This window comes from Piliocolobus tephrosceles, chromosome 6 (genome assembly GCF_002776525.5).
Source record: "Piliocolobus tephrosceles isolate RC106 chromosome 6, ASM277652v3, whole genome shotgun sequence".
Classification (NCBI taxonomy): Eukaryota; Metazoa; Chordata; class Mammalia; order Primates; family Cercopithecidae; genus Piliocolobus; species Piliocolobus tephrosceles.
In genome coordinates, this window is record NC_045439.1 from 36733909 (window position 1) to 36757272 (window position 23364).

A 23364-nucleotide genomic window follows, 5' to 3' on the forward strand; every position below is an offset into this window, starting at 1 on the left:
CCGTCTCAAAAAAAAAAAAAGTAAGGAATAAAGATGAAAGAAATATAAACACAGAAGACAAAGGTTAAACCATGCCCTACAAAGGCAGGTCCTAAACCTTTCCTTAGGATTACATCCACTCTCCTCATGATATCTCAAGCCTGGTTTTTTGAGAGTCCCTTTTTGAGACATAATCGACCTCCCTGCCATTTTTTCAAAAGAAGGAATTTATTGTATTCCCTAACACAAGATTAAAAGTAGCTTAACTCTTGGCTGGTCAAAGTGGCTCACTCCTGTAATCCCAACACTTGGGAGGCCAAGGCAGGCAGATAGATCATTTGAAGTCAGGAGTTCGAGACCAGCTTGGCCAACATGGTCAAACCTCGCCTCTACTAAAAATACAAAAATCAGCCAGATGTGGTGGTGGGCACCTGTAATTCCAGATACTGGGAGGCTGAGACATGAGAATCACTTGAGACTGGAAGTGCAGGTTGCAGTGAGTCAAGACGACACCACTGCACTCTAGCCTGGGTGACCAAGGCTCTGTCTCAAGAAAAAAAAAAAAAATTAAAAAAATAAGACTGACAGAGTGGCTCACGCCTGTAAACCTAGCACTTTGTGACGCTGAGATGGGTTTATCATTTGAGGTCAGTTCGAGACCAGCCCGGCCAACAAGGTAAAATCCCGTCTCTACTAAAAATACAAAAAAAAAAAAATAGCTGGGCATGGGGGTGAGTGCCTGTAATCCCAGCTACCCAGGAGGCTGAGGCAAGAGAATCGCTTGAACCCAGGAGGCAGACGCTGCAGTGAGCCAAGACCGCCCAAACTGGGCAACAGAGCAAGACTCCATCTCAAAAAAAAAACAAAAAACTTTGTCTGATTATCTAGAGGTAGACGGGAAAAACATCAACTTACCACACTGCCCTAAGAAGCATGTTTTAAAAGCCCAAGGGGGAAAAGTTGCTTTTGATAGCAACTTCAGGCTAACCAAGTACTGCCTTCAGAGACACTAAGAAAATCTAGAATTCACCGTTTATTAAAATAAACCTGGTTCCCTCAACTAATTCAACAGGTATATACCAACTCCTAAACTCAGCCTCTTATTTGGATATCAAAAACCTTTCAATTCTCCCAAATGGAGATGCCCACTTCCCAATCCCCACGCTTTCAGGAAGCTAAAAGCTACGTTTTTCTAGTGCTTCTAATTCTGCCATCTTCCAAATCCCTGCAAGTCTAGAGGCAAAAATCTTTATGTCAACAGTGAGTGTGGTGTGGGGGTCTTGGAATCAGACTTCCTGCATTTTAATACCAATCCATCCCCGTTCTTTGAATAATTCCTGAATTCCCACCAGTAAAATGGTATTAGATTCAGTCAACACAGAGATACGGCACTTAAAACAGTGCCTGGCTATTACCATCAGAAGCTACATAGATGTTATTCACCGTTTCCCAGTACTTATGTAGTCTAGCCCCCACAGAACTAAGAATTTAAGTGTCTTGAGACTCCTGTATCGATACGGCTCCTTTTCTACACATGTAAGGCAGGGCTTGAAAGCTCAAATATAGAAGTCTAAGATTAATGTGGATATAGGACCTTAGGCATTTTACACTATTGTTTTCCCTTAAACATGTACTATCCCATACATATCTCAAGACAAAAAGTACCATGTCAAAGTCCCTTAAGCATTCATGTTACCTGACCACCAAATCTGCATCACAACTGGACACAGCAGTTCACACCTATAATCCCAACACTTTGGGAGGCCAAGTTAGAAGAATCACTTGAGTCCAGTTCAAGACCAGCAAGAGCAACATAGCAACACCGTCTCTAGAAAAATATTAGCCACACGCAGTGGTGCACACCTGTGGCCCTTACTCAAGATACAAAGGCAGGACGATTGCCTGAGCCCAGGAGGTCAAGGATGTAGTGACCAGTGATCATACCCCTACCTTTCTGCCTAGACAACAAGCTCCTGCCTCAAAAAAACAAAAACAAGGCTGGGCACAGTGGATCATGGCTGTAATTCCAGCACTTTTCAAGAGGCCAAGCAGGTGGATCACCTGAGGTAAGTAATTCAAAACCAGCCTGGCCAACAGGGTGAAACCCCCGTCTCTACTAAAAACACCAAATTAGCTGGGCATTGTGGCACATGTCTGTCATCTCTGCTACCTGGGAGCCTGAAGCAGGAGAATCACTTGAATCTGGGAAGCAGAGGTTGCAGTGAGCTGAGATCGTGCCATTGCACTCCAGCCTGGGCAGCAAGAGCAAAATTCCATCTCAAAAACAAAAAAACCTGTCATAACCTTTAAGGTAGTCAAGAAACACTGTTTCCCACACTATCCTCCTCTTGACTCTTATGTAACCTGATGCCAACAAAGTCAGGAGATAAAGGAAAAACATGGGGGGTTTGGGGGGGCCACGGACACAAAGAAAACTCAATTGTGATTTTAGCATTCGCTTACATCTTTATCTTTTTAATAGCCTGGAGACATCAAAAACACTATTTTTAAAAAGAGACCATAACGACTCCAGGATTCTGGATGTGTTCAGTGTTTTAAATGTACTGTATGATGATAAGGATGAGAAGTAAACAGCATAGGACTTCTTCAGACAAACCAACAAAAGGAGTTTTATAGTATTTTATTATCAATAACAAACAGCTGCTTTAATGTGTCTGTCCCGCAGCTGTTAAGAGTGAAGGACACCCTTGACCCTAACAAGGAAAACAAATTAAGCCTTTATGTACAAGCAAATTTAGAGCTCTTTTACGTGTCCAAAGCTATTAATTAGTTTAATTGAGGCATTAAACTAATTCTGAATTAACATATTTTAATAACCAGGAACTAAAATGTTCAAATTTTTTTCTAGTACAAAAAAATTAAATTTGCTTTAGTTATAAAAGAGCTCTGTCAATATACACAAACTATATACTTCAGACATTCACAAAAATGTGAGCAGAAGGCTTATCAAAAGACATTTAATACAATTAGTTTTCAACAACCCCTTGGTGGTCCACATCTACAAAGATATCCAGCCCAACCCAACCCCCCTTCCAAATCCCACCCCCACAGAAAAGCACATACTTACCAGAATTTTTAGCAAGTATGGTTTGGGAATTTTTGTGGTTTTTGTTTTTTTAAAAAAGGCCCCCAGGGCAAGTTATTTACAGTTTAATTGCCACTGTCAACTGATCTGGACCTTGATCGGGACCGGGACCTCTGACGATCCACAGATGCTGGAGACTTAGATCTACTTGAAGAACCACGTTTCTGGCTCTTCTCAGGCACGGGAGACCTACTAACAGAACGGGACTTGCTCCGGCTCCGGCTCCTACTCCTGCTTCTTGACCGGCTGTAAGATTTGCGACTACGGGAACGGGATCGGCTACGAGACCTAGAGGAACTTCTGGTCCGGGATCGAGACCTGCTTCTTGACCTACTATGAAAAATGAGAAGAAATCAGCCTAGGTAAGACTCTACAACAAACCCATTAAATACAACTTTTGACTTAAAAATGAGAAATACCTGTGCCTTTTGCTGCCTTCAATTAATTTTATTTTTCTCCCATTTATTTCCTTTCCAGAAAGTTTTTCAATAGCATTCTTTAAGTCACCATAAGAGGCAAACTCAACCACCCTAAAATGGAAAAAAGCCACTTTTAAAGTATACATATCTTGTAGTCACACACATTGCACATAGCAGTCTAGGTTAACTCGTTTCTATGTTCATTTTTGCTATTGCTACTGAGTCTCATTTCTGGATAACGCAGTATTAAAAGAGCAAAGTTTTGGCACTGTTATACTTTGAGCCAATGAATTGTTGGGGAGGGTTCCCTATGCATTGTGGGACGCTTAGTGGGATGCCTAGCCCCTAGCGACTAGATGCCAACAGCATCCTACCTCAACCAGTTGTGACAACCAAACATGTCTCCAGACACTGCCAAAGGTGTAGGGGGGAGGGGAGGCGGCAAAATTGTCCCTGGAGAAATCTCTACATTATAACATATTCAAATTTTAAGTCCTCAACACTAAGTTCACAGTAAAATTTTCAGGGTATTTTTAAAGACTTTCACAATTTCCAGTACATACCCTTCATTTAATTTAGGTCGGTGTGCATCCGCAAACGTTACTTCCCCAGCTTGTCTCATGAAATCTTTGAGATCCTTAACACAAGATAATTGTGTTAAGCAAAGAAGAGGAAAGGGGACACACAAACAATCACATGATATAAAAAAAACAAGACTACTGAAAGAGAAGATGTTAGATAAAGTACAAACATGGCATTTACCACACTTGTATTCTATCAGAATTCAAAAATTATCTATATCAGGGCACGGAATAAGGAAATAGCATATTGCTTTTAAGCAAAATGCTAAAGGAAATTCAGATTTTAACATTAAGGTAGTATTAGTCTATGCTGAGCTCAGTACAAAAGAAAAAAAAAACAAAAAACAAAAACAAAAAAGGAAACAGTACATATTTTTAAAGTAAAGACTAAAGTAGAGAAGTTGTATTTAAAAAAAAAAAAAAAAAACAGAACATTTACAAGACACCAGTTATTTTGTGCCCCATATGTCATTAAAAAAGTTTACTTTACCTTTATTATTATTTCCCTAGGCTAGTCAAGCAGCAAACCATTAATCGGTCGGAGAAACCTTCATGACATATGCCCGACTGGCTCTTCGCCACCCACTTGAAGGACACTACCCAATCGATGGAAGCCTTTAATCGCACAGCCCTCCCTATTAGCAGACTATTGGCGGATGCAGACATGTTCTACTCGAGCAGTTACCAAGGACCACTTTACTGCGATCAGGATTCCAACGACCACCTAATTTCGTATCTTTCAACTCTTTTCGACCGGACCTCTTATTCGGAAGCGTTACAGGAAGACAGGTCTCAACTTAGGGATCAGATCACGTTATCAACGCTCTGGGATCGCTGCAACCTGGCACTTCAAGGAAGTGCACCGATAACGTCTAGACCGGCAAACACAGATCTAGAGGTGGCCAACTGATCACTGTAGGAGCTGACTGGCAAAGTCAACCAGGCCCAACCAAGAGTGACCAAGACAACGATTAGGATAACCCACAGGCACTCCTCGTCATAAGGCCAACGACACAGACAGGCTGGCAAATAAAGGGTTTAATATTTGGTTAAAAATTGATTTTAAAAAACAAGAAAAATATCCTCAAAACATTTACATTTGATCACTAATATTAAAGTTCAAAATATCCCCCAAATTACATTTAATTAAATGTTTAAAATTACAATTCCATTAAATCCATTAATTTAAGATAAAACTACTTTTAATAAAATAAAACATTAGCTACCCATTAACTTTTTTTAAAAACCACATCAAAATAACTCAAAACTGTATTTCAACAAACCTGCCAGCTGACTCTTGAGGATAAATTCTCAACTATAAGCCGATTTTCTGTTCTTACAGGTGGAGCATTTCTGAGGAAGAAAATTCGTATTCACAATGGAAGAAATGCAATGACAGCACTTGTGTTCAACTGTGGGCAAGTTCAAGCCATCAGATATGACAAGCCATCCTAATGACTTCCGTCAAAAGATTCTGTGTTCTACGACTCATATAGATTCATCAAGAACAATAGGCTAACGTGGGAATAGAAAAACATTATATGGCAGGACCCCGAATCATCACTGCTAATGTCTCCTGAACCTTAAATGCTACCCCTACAATAATAGTTCAATGCAGCCGTCCCCCCTTCACATACCGTCTATCATTTCGAGGTCTGCGACTACTAAAACGGTCAGAGTATCGTCCTCTACCTCTTCCACCTCGTGACCGAGCCCTAGCATGTTCAATAGTAACCCTACAAAAGAGGAAGAAAAGTCTCCGTTACACACTTAGATATGCCAGCAGACCCAGTCTGCTCTATGTCCCAAGGCTAACTAGTTATACAGGAGTCTCACCTTTCACTACAGAGTTCTTTTCCATCAAGCTCATACACAGCATCATCTGCATCCCTTGGATCCTCAAATTCCTAAAATGTAAGTATAAACATGGGCTTTAGAAGAGTATTCTACAACATAATAAGCATTGAAATCAGGAGACAGAATAAAAGTATCTTAACAACACTGCCACATAGTCAAACCTAATCAAGGAGCCACTAGGAGTGGGTTCCAGTGAGCCGGCAAGTTAAAGTTGTTTTCAGCCTCAATAAAACTCACACACAGAAAAAATAAAATAAAAAATAAAAAAATAAAAACTCACACACAAGGCTGGGTAACATCTTCTGAACGCAAATATTCTACCTGGACTCAAGATCGAAAACAACTGCTTATCAAAACTCTACCTACTTACAGATAATTCACCCAGTTCTAAATACTTACCACAAAACCAAAGCCTCTTTTCAGATCAATATCTCTTATCCGTCCATATCCCTTGAAGAATCTTTCCACGTCCTTCTCCCTGGCCGCTGGATTTAGTCTCCCGATGAATACTCGACAGCCACTCATGATGTCCGGCTAGTACTTCCTATTAGAAAGTAATTCAATCGAGATAACAGCAATGACTGTCACAGAGAAACGCCTGATCAAAGAATCAAAAACATAAACAGCATAAAATGTTTACCCAGTGATGTTATGAACGGGATTTCCAAGAGTGCCTCTAATGAAGCCTGGTTAACTTGCAGACAAAATTAAAAACCAGCTCCCTCCCAACACGGTCGGTTACTGGGCCCAGACCGCAGCAACCGCAACGCCCACTGCCACCTCTCCAACTGCGCAGCCGCACACTCTCCACGGCTCTCCGGCCCCCTCCCATCTGCCGCAGTTAGGAAAGGCCGAGAAGTGCGGGCGGAGCCGCCCCCGCCCTCCGCAAAGCCAGCCCAATGGCGGCCTCGCGGGCGCGTCACAGCGTGTGGAAGCCGGATTCTCGCGACGCCACGACCGCGCCTGCGCCAACAGGGGCGGGCGCTCTGCGGCCACAAAATGGCGGCGGTGAAATCAGCAGCAGCACAGTCGCGCGTGCCAAATTCCCTTTTCCCTCTTCCTCCCAACTCCACTGTTCTTGGGGTCACTGCGGCCGCCCTCCAAAAGGCCCAGCCGCATCGCCAGCAAAGTCAGGGAGATCCCGGCCCACTACTCTACGGGTCCGGAAGATGAAGACGTTATGACCGGCAGGGAGGGGCGCACAACCGCTGTGTAAAAACGACCCTAACAGTGACCGCCCTTCCACCTCAGTACCCCTCAAACAGTATGCCAAAAGGGAGACGTGCCCCAGCGCCCACCTCGAATCAACTGCGCTCATTAGACGCCGTCCTCCGCAAAGAGAGCAGCCCCAGCCGCTCACGAATTGAGCGGCCATGAAGAAGCCTCGATCCGAGAAGGCTTGCCCTCAAAGTGAGCCACTCACCTACCGGACGGGGTCTTTAGCGGCTGAGACCCAGACAGGTCCGTAGTCTGCGACGGAGTCGTCGGCCTCCACGCAGACCAGGACTTAACTCGTCTACGCCTCTCCACAACTGACGCACTTAGCAGCTCTGGCGCTCCACAAAATGGAGGCCGCGTCTCTGCGTCACTTCCGGGGACGCCCCTGGGCCTTGGGTCCACCCTGTTGGGACCCAGGGAAGACGGAAGTTTTGGGAGGGCCGAAAATTTCGGGGAACGTGGGCCCCCTTACCTTGACACTGCGAGTGACCGACCCTCCGCCCGCGGTGGGTGGGGCCGGGGGCGGGAACTCGCTTGGGCACTGCCGGCAGGTGCCGGGGTCTGGAGGGACATCGGTTGAAGTTGTTCGCCTCTTCTAAGTCCTTGGCGTTCGGTTCATCATCATCTCTCCCAGAAGAGTCTCCTGAGACAAGTATCAACCCTTCTTGTATCTAAAGTTTTTCTTAGACACCCACAAGATTACTAATTAGAAGAAACTTAGCTTTGCAGAAATACCTGGCCTTTCCTTATCTCTCGCCCTCAAAGCAGAGAGTTCCTAGATGTTCGAGTTCTTTTTTCAGCCGTGCCACAGCTGTATGGTTTTGTTGTAGTGAGAAGACTAAGGAACTGAAGTATTTTTTTAAATGAAAGGGTTTTGACTGATGAAATGTTGAAAATGGTACTGCAACTAGAAGGCCGTCTTGAATTGAGGCTGAAATACAGATTTCTGCATTTCCATCACTCTGGGAGAGTGGCTGGAAGAGGTTTCAAGCTGCTGTTTTTTGTTTTTTGTTTTGAGACGGAGTCCTGCTCAGTCGCCCAGGCTGGAGTGCAGTGGCGCGATCTCGGCTCACTGCAAGCTCCGACTCCGGGTTCACACCATTCTCCTACCTCAGCCTCCCGAGTAGCTGGGACTACGCCGGCTAATTTTTTTGTATTTTTAGTAGAGATGGGGTTTCACCGTGTTAGCCAGGATGCTGTGGATCTCCTGACCTCGTGATCCACCCGTCTCGACCTCCCAAAGTGCTGGGATTACAGGCGTGAGCCACCGCGCCCGGCCTCAAGCTGCTTTTAAGTCGAAATGGTATTTGGTTAATCCTCCCCGTTCAGATTTCTGTAATGTAACACGTGAAAGTTTGCAATTCTTTAGAAACAGAGAATTCCGTGCTTTCAAAGTGGGTCTGAAACACAGCCCTCCATGTTAACTTCAGCGAGGTCCCGTTAATGTTGGTAAGACCTAGAAACTTAGGCATAAAGAGATTGGTTAACTTTGCTTTAATGCTTTTATGTAGAACCCAGTGCACCCCATTTTTGAGAAGTGCCTGGAATGTGGAGTTGCATGCTTGCAACTAGAGTTAAACAGAAAAAGTAGTTCAGGAAGAAGGAGACAACTGATACTTAACTCTGTCCTCAGGGGCCCTTAGGCACTCAGAACTGAAACTTGGATAGTTTGTATCGGATAAGCTTATCCATTCATAGTTATATGTGCAAATAAAAAGAGTCTCAGTGAGTACATGACAAAATTGTAAAGTTAGTTACCTATGATGTGGGAGTTAAGGATGGGGTTATAACACAATATGTATTTAATGTATTTGTTCAATTAAAAGAAAAAAATGTTATCTAGTTGTTGGCCTGATGAACATTGGCATTTTATAATGCACGAATTGTCCCAAACCAGTTTGTGTTTAACAACATTTGTTTGGTTTCTGCATAATAAACAAGTCTTCCGATTACTTTCTACATTTTATGTTTACTATGAAAGCAATTCTTTTTATTTCACTCACTACCACTTTGTTTTGTTTTTAAGGCTAGTAAAGTAAAGCAGTGGGACTGGAGAAGGAACTAACAACTACACTTTATTTTGGCTGCAATAAGAAAAAGTAATCTGGGGCCGGGCGCGGTGGCTCAAGCCTGTAATCCCAGCACTTTGGGAGGCCGAGACGGGCGGATCACGGGGTCAGGAGATCGAGACCATCCTGGCTAACACGGTGAAACCCCGTCTCTACTAAAAAATACAAAAATCTAGCCGGGTGAGGTGGCGGGTGCCTGTAGTCCCAGCTACTCGGGAGGCTGAGGCAGGAGAATGGCGTAAACCCGGGAGGCGGAGCTTGCAGTGAGCCGAGATCCAGTCACTGCACTCCAGCCTGGGAGACAGCGAGACTCCGCCTCAAAAAAAAAGAAAAAGTAATCTGGAAAAAGTTTTCTGGGGGTGAAAAGTAAAAAAGATGGTGCTGTACACCATGGAAGAAGTTGCTACCTTCAGCTCATGTTGATTTTCTTCAGGACCGATTTTTTAATGAACACTTTTCTCTGATTTATTTATTATTTAAAAGTTTATGAGTTTCACAAAAGTAATTTTTCCTTAGTAGTGCCTAGAGACAATATTTTAAAACTTATCTTCTGCAGTGTTGGCTTTTGCCATGACAACCATCTAATCTCAAGTCTCCCTATTTGTATTAGTCCATTCCCACACTGCTATTAAAAAACTATCTGAAACTGGGTAATTTATGAAGAAAGGAGGTTTAATTGACTCACAGTTCCATAGGCTATACAGGAAGCATCACTGGGAGGCCTGAGGAAACTTAACAATCATGGCAGAAGGCAAATGGGAAGCAAGCACCCTCTTCATGCAGGTGATGGCAGGAGAGAGAAAGCAAGGGGGTGGAGAGGGCCTCACACCTTTTTTTTATTTTGAGACCAAGTCTTGCTCTGTTGTCCAGGCTGGAGTGCATGGCGTGATCTTGGCTCACTGCAGGCTGCGCCTCCCGGGTTCACATCATTCTCCTGCCTCAGCCTCCCGAGTAGCTGGGACCACAGGCGCCCACCACCATGCCTGGCTAATCTTTTGTATTTTTAGTAGAGACAGGGTTTCACCGTGTTAGCCAAGATGGTCTCGATCTCCTGACCTCATGATCCGCCCGTCTCAGCTTCCCAAAGTGCTGGGATTACAGGCGTGAGCCACTGCACCCAGCCATGCCTCACACTTTTTTTTTTCTTTTTTTGAGGCAGAGTCTTGCTCTGTGGCCCAGGCTGGAGTGCAGTGGCCGGATCTCAGCTCACTGCAAGCTCCACCTCCTGGGTTTACGCCATTCGCCTGCCTCAGCCTCCTGAGTAGCTGGGACTACAGGCGCCCGCCACCTCGCCTGGCTAGTTTTTTGTATTTTTTTAGTAGAGACGGGGTTTCACAGGGTTAGCCAGGATGGTCTCGATCTCCTGACCTCATGATCCACCCGTCTCGGCCTCCCAAAGTGCTGGGATTACAGGCTTGAGCCACCGCGCCCGGCCTGCCTCACACTTTTAAAAACCATCAGATCTTGTGAGAACTCACTATCACAAGAACCGAATGGGGGAAATCTGCCCCATGAGCCAATCCCCTCCCACCAAGTTCCTCCCCAACACTGGGTATTACAACTCAACATGAGATTTGGGTGGAGACAAACCATATCACGATTGGACTATTTCTTACCAATTTCTCTAATAAATACAAAGTCATCTTCCATGATCAGAATTACCCTTCCTCCTATGTGATCTTACGAGATTCTGGATTTTGTTTGTTTGTTTGTTTGTTTTTTGTTTTTTGTTTTTTGAGACAGAGTCTCGCTCTGTCACCCAGGCTAGAGTGTAGTCACACGATCTCTGGTCACTGCAAGCTCCGCCTCCCGGGTTCTCGCCATTTTCCTGCCTCAGCCTCCCCAGCAGCTGGGACTACAGGCGCATGCCGCCACACCCGGCTAATTTTTGTGTTTTTAGTAGAGATGGGGTTTCACCATGTTAGCCAGGATGGTCTCAATCTCCTGACCCTGTGATCCGCCTGCCTCAGCCTCCCAAAGTGCTGGGATTACAGACATGAGCCACCACGCCCAGCCTACAATACTCTGTTTATACCCCTGTTATACAGTCATCACTGATTCATGTATGTTATTCATGTTTTCTAGAAATGCATAGCACCAAAAAGACTCAATATTTATAGACCTGGATTTGCATGAGTATTTTTTTCAGGTCATCCTATTCCTATATTAATGTTTCAACAAAATGGCTTGGCATCCTTTTCCTAAGACATCCAATTTAGAAGCAATTTTTTTTTTTTTTTGACGGAGTCTCTCTCTGTCGCCCAGGCTGGAGTGCAGTGGTGTGATCTTGGCTCTCTGCAACCTCCACCTCCCGTCTCAGCCCCACCGAGTAGCTGGGACTATAGGCACACGCCACCATGCCTGGCTAATTTTTTGTATGTTAGTAGAGACAGGGTTTCACCATGTTGTCCAGGCTGCTCTCTTGATCTCCTGACCTCATGATCCACCCACCTCAGCCTCCCAAAGTGCTAGGATTACAGGCGTGAGCCACCGCGCCAAGCCTAGAAGCAAATCTTTAAAGGAAAAAAGATGCAAAGAAATCACAGGTTGAAATAAACACAAAATTTACTGGCATCTCTCTTGGAGACTTTCAGTGTAGCTGTGGTATGTTTCATTCATTGCCATCCTGATTTCATCTAATTTCGGAAATGAGCAAATTATGGCCTATGGGCCTAATCCAGCCTCTCATCTGTTTTTATATAGCAAATGAGTAATTTTACATTTTTAAATGGTTGTGGGGGAACAGAAGAAGAAGAATATCTGAGCACATGAAAATTATATGAAATTTAAAGGTCAGTATCCATAAATAAATAAATTTTTGGAATATAGCCACTCCTGTTCATTTACTTATTGTCTATATCTGTTGTGCTACAAAGGCAGGGCTGAGTAGCTATGGTAGAGGCCATATGGCCTGAAAGCCTAAAATATTTACTGTCTGGTCCTTTACAGAAAACATTTGCTGATGGGGTGGGGGAGATAAGAGATTGATTAATAGGTACAAACATACAGTTAGATAGGAGGAGTAAGATCTAATGTTCAATCACAGAGTAGGGTGACTATATAGTTAACAACAATGTATTTTAGATTTTAGAACAGCTAGAAGAGAGGACTTAAAATGTTCCCAACACATAGAAGTGATAAATACACAAAGTAATGAATATCCTAAATACTCTGATTTGATCATTACACATCCTATGCACGTAATACAATATTTCATATGCCCCCTATGTATAAATAATATGTATCAATAGAAAAATTTTAAATTGTTTTTAAAAATCATTTTCTGACCCTTGAACTGATTCCTAGATTTTCAACTGCTCTATGAATGCTCCACCCAACCCCCTTTGTCAGATAATAAAACTGTAAACAAAGAAAAACTGAAAACAAAGAAACGATTTGATCTTCATTTTTAAAGTTTGATTCCTGTTATGAAAAAGAAGTATACATATATGCTTACTATAGGAAAAATGTTCAACAGGAAAATATTGAAAGAGGAAAACACAACCCTGTCTCACCAACTCAACCTCTGATTGTAGTTTGCTGTATTTCCCTCTTGTGGGGTTTTTTTTTTTTTTTTTCTGTTTAATGTTTTTCAGTACAAAAGTAGTACCTCATCTTTTTTTTTTTTTTTAAGACGAAGTCTCTCTCTGTCACCCAGCTGGAGTGCAGTGGCATGATCTTGGCTCACTGCAACCTCCACATCCCCGGTTCAAGCAATTCTCCTGCCTCAGTCTCCCCAGTAGCTGGGACTACAGGCGCCCAGTACCACGCCCAGCTAATTTTTTGTATTTTTCAGTAGAGATGGGGTTTTACCGTATTGGCCAAGCTGGTCTCAAACTCCTGACCTCATGATCCACCCACCTCGGCCTCCCAAAGGGCTGGGATTATATATAGGCGTGAGCTACGGTGCCCGGTCAAAAATACTGAAAGAGGAAAACACAACCCTGTCTCAGCAACTCAACCTCTGATTATAGTTTGCCGTATTTCCTTCTTGTGGGTCTTTTTTTTTTTTTTCTGTTTAATGTTTTTCAACACAAAAGTAGTGTCTCATCATTTTTTAAAACACAGATATGAAATTTTTAAAAGTCATCCCTATTCCCAGCCCTTAAGGGAAAACTACTTAGCATTACTGAACTTTCCCTTTCGTGTTTTTCTATAAGAACAATTGTTATTTTCAAAATACGAATCATCATCATACATACTTGGTTTTATGAGGGCTTCTTAATTCCTAAAACTTAATCATGTGCATTTTCCATGTTTCTTTGTCTTAATAGTTTATGATCATGAGTGTATATTCAAATTTTTACCATTATTTTCACTTAACATTACACAACTACATGCTTGGGGAAAATATTCATTCTGACCAACTTTCTGTGTTTCGAAAATGTCCTGAATATCACCAGATGCTTAAAAATTGCTATCCGGCCGGGCACGGTGGCTCAAGCCTGTAATCCCAGCACTTTGGGAGGCCGAGACGGGCGGATCACAAGGTCAGGAGATCGAGACCATCCTGGCTAACACGGTGAAACCCCGTCTCTACTAAAAAATACAAAAAACTAGCCGGGCGAGGTGGCGGGTGCCTGTAGTCCCAGCTACTCGGGAGGCTGAGGCAGGAGAATGGCTTAAACCCGGGAGGCGGAGCTTGCAGTGAGCCGAGATCCGGCCACTGCACTCCAGCCTGGGCGACAGAGCGAGACTCCGTCTCAAAAAAAAAAAAAAAAAAAAAAATTGCTATCCAAAAAAATTCCAACACGAAGAAAAAGTGTTACTTCCTTGCCTCCACCTTATAATTCTAAAGATTTTTCAAAAGAATAACTATACTTAAGTAATTTCTCCTAGAAATATATGGGGTTTTTTAATGTCCAATTTTTTTACTCAGGTTCACCTTTATATACCTATTTGACTTCCTTAGGTTGTTACATTCTGATTTTTGCTGTTGTTTAACTTATTGTACAATATTTAAAATACCTATGAACTTACTAATTTGAGTGCCTAGATCAGAAGGCATCCCATAGCAAGAGAGTGTGTAACAGAGCAGAAGGCTGAACTCACTTTCATGAGAAACCCACTCTCTCAATAACAAACCCATTCCCATTATAATGGCATTAATTCATTCATGAGGGCAGAGCCTTCATGACCTAATCCCCTGGTAAAGGTCTACCTCTCAACACTGTTACATTGGGGATTCAGTTTCCAATACACAAACTTTAGGGAACACATTCAAACCATAGCATTCAAGGCATTTATGAAAAAGGGAAATAATCAGACAAGGGCCATATTTACCCAAGAACTACCCCCTAATGCCTGCCCTCTAAACCCCCTCCACCCCCACAAACTCTCAGGAACTGGAAACTAATTACTGGGCTATTTCCTTTTTTGATATCAAGAGGGAGGCCTCAAAAGCGTGAACTCCCTAAAGCAATTCGTAACAGTGCCATTGTAGTGATCCTGCCAAATCAGCCCCAATCCTGGAAATTATTCCTTCCCTGATATAATTATTAGGGGCAAGGTACACAGAATTAATCCAGTGAAGATTTTTTTTTTTTTTTTTTTTTTGAGACGGAGTCTCGCTCTCCGCCAGGCTGGAATGCAAGTAGCGGGATCTCCGCTCACTGCAAGCTCCACCTCCCGGGTTCCCACCATTCTCCTGCCTCAGCCTCCCGAATAGCTGGGACTACAGGCGACCGCCACCACGCTCGGCTAATTTTTTGTATTTTTAGTAGAGACGGGGTTTCACTGAGTTAGCCAAGATGGTCTCCATCTCCTGACCTTATGATCCGCCCGCCTTGGCCTCCCAAAGTGCTGGGATTACAGGCGTGAGCCACTGCGCCCGGCCAAGAACATTTGATATCTTATCTGTTCTATAAATCAGACCACCCACAAGTGGGCTATGTTTAGTCCAGAAAAAAGTGGCTTACTCTTGCACAAAAAGTGTGGAAGAGAATGGGAAGCTCTACCATATTTTTCTTCCTGGCTACTGTACCTAAAACAAACGGTCTCCTCTTTTAAGAGCTTGGATATTGGGGCTGGGCGCAGTGGCTCAAGCCTGTAATCCCAGCACTTTGGGAGGCCAAGACGGGCAGATCACGAGGTCAGGAGATCGAGACCATCCTGGCTAACACGGTGAAACCCCGTCTCTACTAAAAAATACAAAAAACTAGCCAGGCGAGGTGGTGGGCGCCTGTAGTCCCAGCTACTCGGTAGGCTGAGGCAGGAGAATGGCGTAAACCCAGGAGGTGGAGCTTGCAGTGAACTGAGATCCGGCCACTGCACCCCAGCCTGGGCGACAGAGCGAGACTCCGTCTCAAAAAAAAAAAAAAAAAAAGAGCTTGGATATTGAGTACTCATCCAAATGGGCCATGGCTTGGGTTAAGGAGAACTGAACTAAGATATCCACTGAACTAAGATATCCCACTGCTGAAGCAATTAGACCATCCTATTGAGCTCTGTAGAGAATTTGTTGAATTCACAGCAAAATACCCTTAGGAATACAGGGCTACAGAAACTTGGAGCCTGACTAAAAGCCAGTATCTTAGTCCTGCCGTAACAGAATACCACAGACTGAGTAATTTATAAAGAGTAGAAATGTATTTCTCACAGTTCTGGAGGCAAGGAGTCCAAAACCAAGGTGCCAGCATCTGATGAGGGCTACTCTCTGTTTCCAAGATGGCACCTTGAATGCTGCACCTTCTAGAGGAGAGGAAAGCTGTGACCCCACATGGCAGAAGACAAAAAGGCAAGAGGAGTAAGTTCCCTCCAACAACCTCCTTTATAACATCATTAATTTATTCATGAGGGTGGAGCTCTTATGACCTAAACCCTCCCAAAAGGCCCCACCTCTCAACATTGTTGAATTGGGAATTGCATTTCTAACACATTAATTTTGGGAGATACTTCAGACCATAGGTGCCAGTGACCTGGAAAGGCCCAGCGTCTCCATCATTAGCACATAAAACTAAGACAGCTTCTGGGTCTGGGTCTGGGGCATATAGCTACCTTGATCAGGCTGGGTGTAGTCCACTCTCACGGCTTCTACTGTGCTAATTCCTGATTAAGCCTCAAGAGCTCCCAGCCAAAGGCTCTATTTCTAATATCAGGGTATATGGTATAAATAGCTGAGTGTTGCTCAAAATAGAAGCAAAGAAAAAAGAGGCCAAAGGTGGACATTAAGGGGATGGTAGTAGATCTCGACTACCATATTAATGAGCTTGGACTCTACCCAGTGGGCACCGAGTAGATGCCACAAGATTTTTCACAAGAGATAACATGATCAGATTTATGTTTTAGGCAGGAAAGGCTGTGCCGGGGACAGTGGCCAAAACCAGTTAGGACTCTTTATATAACAAGGAACAGAATCCCAGTATAACCACCTTAAGAAAAGTTTTGGCTGGACATGGTGCCTCATGCCTGTAATCCCAGCACTTTGGGAGACCAAGGCAGGCAGATCACCTGAGGTCAGGCGTTCAATACCATCCTGGCCAACATGGTGAAACTCTGTCTCTACAAAAATATAAAAGCTAGCCGGGCATAATGGCGGGTGCCTGTAATCCCAGCTACTTGGGAGGCTGAAGTGGGAGAATCACTTGAACCCAGGAGGCGGAGGTTATAGTGAGCTGAGATTGCACCATTGCACTCCAGCCTGGGTGACAGAGTAAGACTCCGTCTCAAAAGAAAAAAAAAAGTTGTATTTATTGGTTAGTATAACTGACCATTTTACACACAGGCACACTGTGGGCTTGGCTTGATAGACAGCTCAAGTGGAGGGGTTGTTTCCCAAAGGAAAATCAGTGATTGTTTTACCAAAAAAGTGAATTGACATTGTGGTGGCCAAACCCCAAAGTGACCCTAAGGATCCTCACATGCTAGTCTTCACACACACCCTCCCACATGCACTAAGTTTACTCTATGTAGCCAATAGAATATGACTGAAGTGAAATGCTGGCAATTAGATTTTTAAAAACTATGGCTTTCCTGTCTCTCTCTCTCTCTCTCTCGCACGCGCGCGCGCGTGCACACACACACACACAAATATATACATTACTCACTTGGGGAGAAGCCAACTGCCATGTCATAACACTCAGGCAACCTACACAGAGGCTGACTGAAGCCTCCAACCAACAGCCAGCAAGGAAGAGGTCCTGCCCACACCATGTGAGTGAGCTTGGAAGCAGTCTCCAACCCCAGTTGAGCCTTGAGATGACGGTGGCCCCGGCTGACAGCTTGACTGTAACCTCACAAGCAACCCTGATGCAGAACCATCCCCCTAAGCTGCTCCCAGATTCCTAACCCCCAGAAACCATGTGAGATAATATGTTTGCTGGTTAAACTGGGGGGTAATTTGTCACATAGCAATAAGTAACTAACACAGACGGTGAGGCAAAAATAGCTGCGCATTAAGTCAATAATGGGATTGACGGGGCAGCAGCAAAGGGTGGAGACAAATTGGAGAAATATTGAGAAGAACAATTACAACAACTTGGTGATCAACTTGACATAATAGATAAAGAAGAGATAAGAATAAAATTTCAAGCTGGGCACAGTAGCTCATGCCTGTAATTCCAGCACTTTGGGAGGCCAAGGCCGGCAGATTGCTTGAGCCCAGGAGTTCAAGACCAGCCTGGGCAACGTGGCGAAACCCCATCTTTATAAAAACTACAGAAAAATTAGCCTGGCATGGTGGCACACTTGTAGTCCTAGCTACTGGGGAGGCTGAGGTGGGAGGATCGCTTGAGCCCAGGATGCGGAGGTTGCAGTGAACCGAGATTGCACCACTGCACTCCATCCCGGGTGACAGAGTGAGACCCCATCTCAAAAAAAATTTTTTTTATTTAAAAAAAGAATAAAATTTCTGGCCGGGCGCGGTGGCTCAAGCCTGTAATCGCAGCACTTTGGGAGGCCGAGACGGGAGGATCATGAGGTCGGGAGATCGAGACCATCCTGGCTAACATGGTGAAACCCCATCTCTACTAAAAAATACAAAAAACTAGCCGGGCAAGGTGGCAGGCGCCTGTAGTCCCAGCTACTCGGGAATGGCATAAATCTGGGAGGCAGAGCTTGCAGTGAGCTGAGATCCGGCCACTGCACTCCAGCCTGGGCGACAGAGCGAGACTCCGTCTCAAAAAAAAAAAAAAAAAAGAATAAAATTTCACTTCCAGGCTGGAGTATGGGCATGTAGCATGGGTGCAATAGAGGGGTCAGAGAATAGAGAATGAATGGGTAATGCCCATGAGTTCCCTCAGGCTTACTGATTTGGAAGTTCCTGGGCCATACTAGGAGGAGATTCTATCAGGCAGTAGGATGCATACGTTTGAAGCATAGGAGACAAGTATGAGCCACTTTTCTAAAATATTGAGAAAAATCCCCATATATGTGACAGTTGATACCATGCAAACAGATAGTCACCCAGGTTTTCGTTGAGGCAAAGATTTGAAGGGAGAGCTGGGCACAATGGCTCATACCTATAATCCTAGCTACTTGGGGGGCTGAGGCAGGAGGATCACTTGAGTCCAGGACTTCAAGACTAGCCTGGGCAACATGGCGAGACCCAGTCTCTAAACACATTTTAAAATTTAAAAAATTAAAAATACATTGTTTTTTAAAAATTCAAGATGTGGAGGGAGTATTCTGTGCACAGATTAAGAATGTGTTTGCCTTGGAAGGAGCTTTCCAATGACCAGTGCAAAAAGGGCCATGAGCCCAGAAGAGCACAAGCACAAATACTATGGGGGGTGAGAATTCAAGGAAGACAAGCTGACCAAAGGCTTATAATCAGGGCTGGGACTAAGGATCAAAGGAATATGATTAACTTGCCTTAGAATTCAGACAGAACTGAAAAGACTAAAAGGCAGAAATGAAATCCACAGTCAGACAGCCCGGGCGGCACCCTGAGCCTGGTTAAAGATCGACCCCTGACCTAACCGGTTATGTTATCTATAGATTCCAGACGTTGTATGGACAAGTGTTGTGAAAGTCCCTGTCCTGTTCTGTTCTGTTCTGATTACCGGTGCTTGCAGCCCCCAGTCATGAGCAAGCACTGCTTGCTCAATCGAAACCACCCCCCTCCCACCCATGGTTAAGCAAGCCGTTTGTCTAAAAAACAAAAACCCCTGGACGTTTGTAGTTTTAAAAAGGGCGGGAGCCAACCAGAAACTGCCGAATGTTCAAACTTCAAAATGTCAACCAATCCCAATCTTGTAACTGCAAAAATGCTCTAATCTTCTGTAACCTGTTTGTGCCTTACTATAAAAAGTAGGCTTGAGCTGTGCTCGAGACCTCTCTCTTGCCCTCCTGACTACGCCTGTACGAAGAGAGGTCCGGGTTCGAACCTGCAATAAAGTGATCCCGGCCGCTTGGCTTTGACTTCGGTTTCTGGTGGTTGTCTTTGAGGGGGGTCTTGGAACTCAGGGCAAAACAGAACCTTGGCACGATTGGTTTGTGTCCACTCTTGACCTGGTACATTCGTATATGTCAGTGTGGCTCACATGCTATGGATTAGTCCATCAAAAACACATTCCTGCTTTATTGCATTTTACATTTAATTTTAAATAAATGCTCCTTTTGGTTGTTGTAACAAGGTATGGTAAGTTCATATTTAGTGTTTTATTCCGGAAGCCATTTGCCAACCATGACCTGGTCTGACATCTGGGCCATAGTCACCACTGCTCAAACATCTCTCCCCTTTCTCTAAATTCCTGTAGCACTTTATGCTTGTACATTTCCTCTAGCAGTTATCACAGACTTCCTTGGAATGTGATTATTTGTAGACAGATTATAAATTCTTTGGTGTTAGAGACCCTGTTTTACAGATCTTTTCCCCCCTCTCAGTGAGAAGCACAGTTTCCTGCTCATAAGTTGTAAAGAAGTGCACAAACAAGATTGCACAGGACGTCACTTGGACTGGCTGACCAGTGCCACTCGCTGTCCTTGGGTAATGGCATGTCCTGTTCTCGTGGTTAAACTCTCTTAAGCAGCTATATCTCTGCTGTCTGAAGCTACCCCTACCCATTACTAATTGTCTCATCATAGAACATTGAGATTCTCTCTACCCTAATAATTTGCAGTTTTGAACTGAGAGGCCCATCTTAATGACAACAGGTCAGAAGAAAGGTGACTTTTCCATCTGCGGCTGAAGTACCCAGGGCTGCCCTTGTACCAGCGCCTCCTAAAACTGGGTTGTTTAAGCCTCCCAGATCTCATGAGATGCCCCCAGCACCTTCCACTAATTTCCTCTCTTTGCATAAGATAGCTCAAGTTGGCTTCTGTAACTTGAGAGCAAAACAGCTTAACATACAACATGATCCAGCGTAAGCAATCAAAAATGGATTTATCATTAAGGATTCAGAAGTGTCTCATGAAATCCAAAGGTCAGAATGTGCTCAGGCCTGAGGAGGAGTCTGAAACAGGAAGTGGGAACTGTCAAGAACTCAGATATGTACAATTTCCATCTCTCTCTTCTGTTTTTTTATGTCATTTGCTCACCTCCTCCAGTTTGGCTTTCCTCGCCTCTCAATCTATATGGGAGAAGGTGACCACACCCTATCACCCAGTTTTCATATCCCTTCCATTCAAAAGTAGATCCCGGCTGGGTGCAGTGGCTCACGCCTGTAATCCCAGCACTTTGGGAGGTCAAGGCAGGAGGATCACCTGAGGTCAGGAGTTCAAGACCAGCCTGGCCAACATGATGAAACCCCGTCTCTACTAAAAATACAAAAATTAGCCAGGCATGGTGGCGGGCGCCTGTAATCCCAGCTACTCGAGAGGCTGAGGCGGGAGAATTACTTGAACCTCGGGGGCGAAGGTTGCAGTGAGCTGAGATCACACCACTGCAATCCAGCCTGGGTGAAAGAGTGAGACTCTGTCTCAAAAAAAAAAAAAAAGTAGATCCCAGAATGAGCATGGAACCTGTGAGTCTCAATTCCAAGTTCCCTAGAAAAGGAAATCTGATTGGCTACGTTTGGATGAGGTGTCTATTCTGGTCCAATCAAAGATGAGGTCACATGGTACAAACATGGCTGCCAAAGAGCTCACCTCATAGATAAGGATGATGTTTCTGAGGATTATTATCAATGAAGGTGAAATCCCAAATGTTGAATAAACAAGCAGCTCCACTTCAAAATGGCCCTGACTGCCCTAGATTAAATTCCCAAGCACCCACCGGCCTTTCCCCAAAGCAGGCCAAACCAGCTTATCTTCCAGCACTAGGCTCTGCTTTGGCAAAGACACGTGAAACCATCTTATCTGCCTGGGTCATGCCTATCTTCCTCGCATGACTAGGCACAAGAAGATATCCTAATGGTTACCTACTGTAATTGTAACATTCAGGAATAATCGGAGGCCTGCTATATGCCCAGGTACTGTTCAAGGAGTTCCATAGGCTTCTTTCATTTGACCCCCTCAACAGCCTTAAGAGAGGTACTGCTAATCCTATTTTATAGTAGAGAAAATATATTCTGAGAAGTTGGTTTCCCAAGCTCAATAACTATTAGTGACAGTGTAGGATTCAAGCCCAAGAGCTCTTCCAATGGGCCAAGGTCAACTCTGGGATGGAACAGAGGAGTGAATAGAGTGGAATTGAGCGCCTTGGCCAGGGAAGCAGAGGCTAAAATGGATACCGAGTTTAGGCTGAAGGGCTCAGACACTGTGGATGCCCTGCTTAGTTTCTGAGGCTCTGAGACTCCCCACAGCCCTAACTCAGCACATGCCTCTCTTACTCAACCTTCCCCAGTAAAATAGGGCTAATAAGGAGCAGAGTAGCATGATGATACAGTGACTTATCTTTTGAGTCTCAAAGCATTTTATAAGCGTTGCCTGTCCTGGGGAGATTTAAAAGATAGACCAAATTTAGACCACATACCAATAATAATAACTCACATTTATCACATGCTTACTGTTCCTGACACATGCTCAGAACTTTGTGTGCATTAAACCACTTACTTCCCCAAAACACAACAAGCTTTCATAAGAGGAGACTGAGGCTTAGAAAATAACTTCCAGGCAGGGTGTGGTGGCTCACGCCTGTAATCCCAGCACTTCGGGAGGCTGAGACAGGCAGATTGCTTGAGCTCAGGAGTTTGAGACCAGCCTGGGCAACATGGTGAAACTCCGCCTCTACAAAAAATTTGTCAGGCGTGGTGGCACGTGCCTGTAGTCCCAGCTACAGGGGAGCTGGGATAGGAGGATTGCTTTGACCCAGGAGGCTGAGGCTGCAGTAAGCTGAGGCTGCACCACTGCACTCCAGCCTGGGTGACAAAGTGAGATTCTGTCAAAAAAAAGAGAAAGAAAGAGAGAGAGGGAGGGAGGGAGGGAGGGAGGGAGGAAGGAACTGTTTGGACGAACGGAGGCAAGATGGTGCACTTCCAGGTTCTTCATCCCCCCCTCCCAACTCTTCCCGCGGGCGCGAAAATGCAGCCGGCGCCCAGGGAGGGTGCAGACCAACTGGGCATGCGCCAGGTGACGTCAATCTGAAGAGACCAAGATTTACCTGGTCGCACCTGCGGAACGCCCCTGACACGCCCATGCCCCACCTATTGCCCTCCCACTCCTAGAAAAGCCGCTCTCCGCCATTGAGCCATGCGGCCTTCTCACAGCCCCAGCGGCCTTCTTGCAGCCCCACTCCTGTAGGGATGTCGGGACTGTGGGAAGTCCGTCCGAGAGCCCCACGGGGGGACTCTGCCGGCCTCCTTCCCCGGAGGCCGACAGACTTCTCCCGCACACCTTAGGTTACCAAAATAAACGTGCAGTTTTGCTGTTACACTTGCCTACCCGCTGGTTCTTTTGCGCCCGCTCCGCTGGTCTTAGAAAAACAAGACAGGAACTTTCCAAATTTCAACAGCAAGTATGCATTTGAACCCAAGCAGTTTATCCCAAAGAGCCTCAAACTTTTACTGTATTTCAAACAAATAAATATTGGATGTAGGGCTGAGCACAGCAGCTCATGCCTGTAATCCCAGCACTTTGGGAGACCAAGGTTGGAGGATCACTTGAGCCCAGGAGTTTAAGACCAGCCCAGGCAACACAATGAGACCTCATCTCTACAAAAAATTCAAGAATTAGCCAGACGTGGTGGTCTGCACCTGTGGTCTCAGCTACTCAGGAGGCTGAGATGGGAGGATCGCTTGAGCTCACAAGGTCGAGTC

General features: G+C 44.7%; 1 protein-coding gene across 6 annotated transcripts; it reads right to left on the bottom strand.

Moving 5' to 3' along the window:
• Positions 1-2606: 2606 nt before the first annotated feature.
• Positions 2607-8879, bottom strand: SRSF5 (serine and arginine rich splicing factor 5). Of its 6 annotated transcripts, none has more exons than XM_023182789.2 (8): positions 7366-8879; positions 6342-6486; positions 5922-5992; positions 5723-5821; positions 5369-5438; positions 4068-4141; positions 3505-3615; positions 2607-3418 (listed from the first exon to the last, which is right to left on the bottom strand). In XM_023182789.2, exons 2-8 carry the CDS (start codon positions 6465-6467, stop codon positions 3151-3153), a joined length of 819 nt encoding a protein of 272 aa, XP_023038557.1. In that variant the 5' UTR covers positions 6468-6486; positions 7366-8879; the 3' UTR covers positions 2607-3150. The 6 variants fall into 6 exon arrangements, with proteins under 6 accessions (XP_023038557.1, XP_023038591.1, XP_023038574.1 ...); XM_023182823.1 differs by having other exon boundaries at positions 2607-3415; positions 7370-7531; XM_023182806.1 differs by having other exon boundaries at positions 7370-7531.
• Between the last annotated feature and the right edge of the window lie 14485 nt (positions 8880-23364).

Bases quoted from the DNA above. Each gene is read 5' to 3' on its own strand.
- SRSF5 (XM_023182789.2), bottom strand. From the start codon at position 6,467: ATGAGTGGCTGTCGAGTATTCATCGGGAGACTAAATCCAGCGGCCAGG. The intron at 5,822-5,921 runs GTGAGACTCCTG...CCTCTTTTGTAG, and splicing joins AAAGAACTCTGTAGTGAAAG to GGTTACTATTGAACATGCTA. The intron at 3,616-4,067 runs GTATGTACTGGA...TTTCCATTTTAG, and splicing joins CGACCTAAATTAAATGAAGG to GGTGGTTGAGTTTGCCTCTT.